The following is a 6,813-nucleotide window of genomic DNA, read 5'->3' on the forward strand; positions in this document are numbered from 1 at the left end:
CAAACAACTCCTATTTCTCTTTCTTAAGACAAGCATTGTTAAATATCATCTGGAGATAAAATATTTTCTTAATCTGTTTGTCTCTAATTCTCCGGTAGCAGGTAAAATATGAGCTTGCAGTACTATATGTTACACGGAAATAAAAGTAACCGGCAACACCATGTAGTTTACTGCTGTGTCAGAATAAGCAGGGCATTTAAATGAGATCTCACCTCGAGAAGCGTCCTATCACTATAGCTATGGTACAGACAACGCCAAACAGCAGTCCCACGTTGGCAGCAAAGCATATTGTAAATATGTATGTACTGACCCATATGCCCTGAAAGAGAAACAGGAAACAGAAGATGTAGGTCCTTTGGAACCCCCGCTTACATTTCTGTCATGATTGCTAAGTGCCTCGCAATCCTATTTTACATTTCTCTGACCAAATCTCTCAGCAAGAATATATTATTTAAGAAGTTGTAAACAGAAGCCCAGGAATACAGAAACAAATCCTGGCTCCATCAGACTCTCAGCAGCAGAGGTGGGGAAGGGTTCATTCTTTTATTTCCAGATACTACCAACCCCTATTTCAATCCCCAACAAACACTATATTTAAGATCTGTAAATAGTTGGTTGATGTGTATGGTTCAAAAGCATGCCATAATTTCCCACTGATTTCTCATTTAATGTAATAATATTACAACCAATTGTTTGCAGATTTCTGGTCATTTCCAACAATGTTCTGTTTTCCAGGATTTCTATAAAAATAATAATGTAGTTTATTATTAATAAGGCTCTCAAAGCCTAATGTTAAAATGACTAACTCAAACGACACTTCCATGCCACTTTTAGATCGACCAGTATGAAGATGATTATAATTTTATTTGCAAGGGGCCATTCATTGTGAAAGCTAAAAACTCAGGGCCAATTAGTTCTTGGGAACATTTCAAAAGATTATAAGAAACTCTAATTCTCTTTTAGTTAGAATTCCAAAGTTATTGCAGTTTAGTTCATTACTTAAAATTACAATTTGCAAAAGATATTGTATTATAGTTGACATTTCTAAGCTTAGAGCTGCAAAAAAAGTCTTTAAAAGCAAAATAATTTTTGAAATCCACAAGGTTATACTTTCTAAGGACAAAATCTTACATTTATCAAATAGTACACTAACACAATTTTCAAACCCTTTTTTTTTTAATCAAAAAACCTGCATCCCTTTGTCTATGAATGCAATTCTAAATTGATTTCTTTCTGTTCCAATACCTGTATTATCACTTTAAAATATCTTCAAAAACATAATTCAATTCCATACACAAATGAAAAAGCTAGAAACTTCTCTATAATCTGAAAATAGCATAAAATATTTGGGGGTGGAGTGCAGGGTTTGTTTTTTTTTTTAAGACAAGTTTAAAGCAAATGTTTCTAAAGGGTTTTTTTTTTTTGCTTGAAACACTTTTCCTTTGCGTTATTTATCTACATTGAGCTTGAGTGATTCTTAATAATGGGCTGTTTAGAAAAGCTGAGCCCTTGGAAGCAAATGGAGGGATTTTTTTTTTTTCTGTAAATTTCCTTTTGATGTAGGAGAAACAAACATTCTGGAGTAAAAGATAAAATATATTTTAAATAATTCTCATGTTAAGATCCATCACCTACAGATGTAATGCTAAGTTTGTACTTATTATGTGATCATTCCCAACCTGTCATCTCATAGGTTAGGACACTGAGATGTTTTTCCCTTATTCAGATGAATAGATAATCATCTGAGCCTTCTGTTTGTACATAGTGTGTTTTTCCTTCCCAACATATTACACTATACTTAATAAAATACAAAATAAGGCTGCAAGTTTTTGATCACTACTTCAACTTCCCATGATGACTCTGAGTCTTACTCAGCCCTAAATGCTGACTGAACCTTCCTGAGTGTGCCAGAATAAGGCCTCACCACAAGCTCCATAAGACTAATGCCTCCTGGCCAACCTCCATGATTCAATATGGCATAGGGAACTAAGGATCCTGGTCCCTGCCACTTAAAAAACCACAGAGCCTGGAGGCCAGGATTCGTCAGAGCAACCAAAAATTTTGGTACCATATGGTTCTATTTTTAAAGCACATTTACTCTCCCACAACATCATCTATTATAAGTTGTGCTTTCATAATGCTTAGTTATTTCCTGGGGCTACATTTATAGCTTTGAAAAAATATCAAATGGAAATTAATAACATAGATCAGTAAATAGTTCCACTGGTTAGAGTAAGTCCTAATGGTATTCTGGAATAATTCTGTTAAAGACCCAAATGCTGGTTGTCACAGTCATCATGAATCAGTTAGCTCTAAGGCCCGTATGTTATTTTTTTTCATTCCTATTTGTTCCTTTCCCATATATGGCACTCAAACCCCCAAACAAAAAACTAACCCCAATGTTGACCTTAAGTAAGGAACAGAAAAATTTTTTCTCCCTATAGAAAATGCATCAGCATAAAGCATAGTGTAACAGCTACAGAGTCACCTCACCTCTCCCTAACCTATGTGTTATACTATCTGTTTTGGTGATAGAGCCATATTATTAAATTTGCATAGATCTGAATTTTATACCCACTGTTTGTCTACTCAAACTTCGTTCTGAGCCCATGAGTCAGGGCTCCATTTGGAGCCCTATTTCCTCATTACTTCAAAGAGGATTTTGATCTATAACTCAAAATAGAATCAATATTAAACTATAAAAAATATTAAAGAATAAAAAAATTTCTGATTTTTGAAGAGATGACTGATTACATAATTTTTTAGAATTTTAAATTTTCAAATTATTTTATACACACACACACACACACATCTAACTGGTGATTTTGCTTCCATGATATTTTAGGCATATTCTACCTATTAAGTAAACTAGACATATTATGTCTATTTGGTAATATAGCATCCATCTACAAAGTCTGTCCAATATTCTCACTCTACATGCTATGCCCAGGTCATATCCCAATAATCCATGGCTTTTCACTGTTTAATCTCTTATAAGCGAGGAGATACATATCCTCTCCAACCAAAGAAGGCCATTGTCAAGCTAAATCCAATGTCCCATTGAATCATCATACACGTGCTTTACCTATGTCACCTTTCTTAACATTACTCTTTGCTCACACCATATTGACTACTTACTCTTAAGTTTTCAACTATCACCTTTAAATAGGAGATTATCCATTCTCAGCTCTTAAACAATTTTTTAAACTATCAAACACTTTCAAACTCAGCACGTCCAAATGGCAAATACTTAACATCAGCCCAAAAACATGCCCTTCCTTCAATGTTCTCCTTTAGTTACAAAACTAATATTTTTCAATACACTATAATTAGATACTATGAAATCATATTTTATCCTTCCTCTTCTTTCATCTACTTGTCTAATCATTCCATAAGTGCTATCAATTATTAATCAGAAGTATCTCAAACCACGTGCTCTTGTTAATTTACTAATGATGCCCTTGTCACACTTTGATGTCTCTTTCCTAGACTATTTTGCCAAGCTCCTACCTGTTTGCTTTTGTTACATGCATTGTAAACCATTTGCCAAACTGCAGCCATAATTAATTTTCTAAGTATAGATTTGGATATCAGATTTAGATAACATATTAAAGTCAGTTTTACTCTACTGCCCCATTAAAACCCACCAAAAACAATATAAACAATGAATATACAGAGGGAAAAACAGCTTCAGTGAAACAAGAACATGATCAAAACTCTTAACTATGCCAAATACTATGAAGTTGGGATGATGATCAAGGAGGACATTAGAGGTCAACAAGTTTATACTTAGCATTCAACCAATTATAGAGTTTTGCGTAAATGCCAGTCTTGAAAACTCTATACAATAATCTTCTGATAGGAACTTCTAGGAGCAAGAGTTTCTAAGTTCTAGGGCTAAGAATGGGCCATCAGAGAAGCAGGAAATATACCATAGAGAGATTTATTTGATACCGTAAAACTGCAGAAGTGAAATACCATCTCTATCACCTATAACCTAGTTCCTAACCAAAGGAAACTGCTGGAGTTGAAGTAAGATGAAAAATGGAGAGAAGGCAACAGTGTCAGATCACCAGAGAGCCTGTGATTTCTGAGGCTTTGCTTTAACTAGGGATGCTTCTTCAGATGACATGCCTTACCTCATTTCCTACCTCCTTCCCTCCCCACATTATTTTTCGGCAAATAGTTAGGTCCACTAAAAAATGCACTGCACTCCTAAAAATATCATCAAGGTACCTATTCATAGAAATGAGGAAAAGAGGAAAGAAAATAATGCAATAGAGACAAAGGGTGTGTTTGGACATGTAATAAGCAAAACAATCTCAGGGAGAAGAACCTCCCAAAAAAAGATGTAAAGATTTAAAAAAGAAATACTCTATTAAAAAAAGAAAAACTGGAGAAGATAAGCAAGCTTGAAGAATTTAGGAAAGAAATTGAGTGGAAATAAAAACATTACAGAGACAAAAGTCATATTTAAAACCAAAAAGTAAAATAAGCATAAGAAAAACATAGTCAGAGATATATGAATAGTCCAAAGAAACCACACACAGAGAAAAACAAAATAATCATGAGAAGCATATAGATATGAAGAAAGACAAAGTAAAATCAAAAGACACATAATTCATTAAGAAGGAAGCAGATACATGGATTTGAAAAAACATTCAAACATATACTATTAATAGAAGAAAAAAATTATAAATAATTCTTGACTCTGAGACCAAAAGGGTATGACACACTCATAGCAATTTGAGGATGGGTGCTCAGCCACAGACATATTCTGATAATATTGCCAAACTTCACAGGCAAGGTGAAAAACTTCATTGAGCATCCATTTAGAAAAACAAACTCACATAAAATAACACACAAAAATATATGTTGGCCTGTGATTTCTCTACCTTATCCCTCAATGCCTGAAGATAATGCCAAGTATTAATATAAAAAGTCCTGTGGGAAACCATTTCAGACTCAGCCAAAAACTTTCTTCTGGTGTAAAACAAAAACACGTAAATATGTTCACCACCAAATAGTTCAAAGAATATAAACCACATTAGCCCTTCTTGGAAAACCACTTTGTGATGACATACAAAAAACAAAGAGATGAAATACATAAGTCAGGAATGAGAATCTATATATTTTAAAAAAACTAAATGTAACTACCAAATGCATTTAAGTAATAGAACCTTCTATATTCTATAATTCAATAAATGATACCATCTTTCTCCAATGATGTTCCTAACTAGAAACTTGGAAGTCATTCTAGAGTGATCCACTTTATGTAGTGAACTGGTGGTGAGAACTAACTAATCCAACCTCTTTAATATTTTTTCAACCTATTCTGTCCTCTTGAATTTCATGGTCTCAGTCTTGGTCTAGGCCTTCCTCATTTCTTTGCCCGAACTGCTAAACTGGTGCTCCAATTGCTGTATATTCCATCAGTTTGGTCCATCTTTCTCAAACTACTCAAGTGACCTTTCTACTACATAAATGTTATCCCTTTTTCCCCTTTCAGTGATGCTTCACTACCTTCAGAATGAAGCCTAATCTTCTTTGGAAGACATGAGCAGACGTTGCCAATCCAACACATTCTTAACTTTTCCAACCTCATTTTTTACTACTCCCATCCTCACACTACGCATGTTGAACATCTTGATTTTTCAGAGCCAGACATGTTCATACTCATCTCTGTATCTTTGCACACATGGTTCTCTTTCTCTCTTCCCCAGGAAAAGTCTATTCATTCTTTGATTCTCAGCTTAGAAATCGCTTCCTGGAACACTTCCCTGACATCTTCTCTCCCCTTCATATAATGTGCTCCCTTCTACCTGATTAATGAGTTCCTTAGAAATACCTTTATCATAGGGTTATCATGTAGCCATTGAATAAGTTTGCATCTCTTCATTTCTTTGTTTCCATGAGCTATTTCACATTTATCACCTTAAAAAAGCCCCTTGGCCTGCCTACCAAATACTACTGTTCCTTCAAGTCTCAGTTCATATCTTAACAGCTCTGCTCTGAGAGTCTTTCATATTAACCAATCCAAATTAAATGTCCCTGCCTCGATTTTTCTCCGGAACTAAGCTTGTACTTTTACTCCTAGGACCTGTTGTATCAAGGCTTGCATAATAAGTTAGTGTTTCTGTGTGTGCTTCCTGTAAAAATGCCTGAAGAGGATGGGTAGTTCTTTATTCATCTCTATATCCTTCATGAAACCCAGCATTGGCCTTTGGTAGCAGCTCGGTAATATGAGCCCCAGGAGGAATATTACCAAAGTAAGCATGGGGGTAAATAATATTCCAAAGTCTCTCAGAGAAAAAGATCTGAAGGAGAGGGAATACATAGGTCATTACATTTCAATAAGGTGAATGCCATAATACGGCTAAACAAAGGGTACTTGAGAAATACTTCACCCATACTGGAGAGGGAGAGAATTTTGGATGCTCTTGCATAAATAGGTTTCTCTAGAGTAAGTGCATTAAATATTTATGTTAGTAGAAACCACACTTTATTATTGTTCAGTAAAATTTAATCTATTCCCTGCAATGCTCCTTTCAATGTAACCCATTTAAAAGATAATTCATGAGACTTCGTATTTAGAATGAATGGAGTCATCATTAAGAGGTTCATCCTATATTCATACAGCATACATTCTTAGTAGTTAGTGCTGGTTTTTCATATATGATATAAATTGTCATATTTCTATTAGTGTGTACTTCCTTGAGTCTTACTTCCAGAATTTTGTCATAATATAAATTGAGTATCCGAAATCTACTCAAATTAGTTAGCATTTCTTTAAAAGTTCTGAAACCACATATT

The 6,813-nt window shown here is 34.4% G+C and overlaps 1 protein-coding gene across 1 annotated transcript in view; it reads right to left on the reverse strand.

The window, feature by feature from the left end:
• SLC26A7 (solute carrier family 26 (anion exchanger), member 7) overlaps positions 1-6,813 on the reverse strand; it is a 145,034-nt gene that overhangs the window by 44,261 nt on the left and 93,960 nt on the right. Inside the window, exon 11 of the mRNA XM_012643539.1 lies at positions 213-319. Coding sequence (XP_012498993.1) covers positions 213-319 — 107 coding nt within the window. The remainder of the gene's footprint in view (positions 1-212; positions 320-6,813) is intronic.

Source organism: Propithecus coquereli, unplaced genomic scaffold (genome assembly GCF_000956105.1).
Source record: "Propithecus coquereli isolate 6110/MARCELLA unplaced genomic scaffold, Pcoq_1.0 Scaffold2, whole genome shotgun sequence".
NCBI classification, from domain to species: Eukaryota; Metazoa; Chordata; class Mammalia; order Primates; family Indriidae; genus Propithecus; species Propithecus coquereli.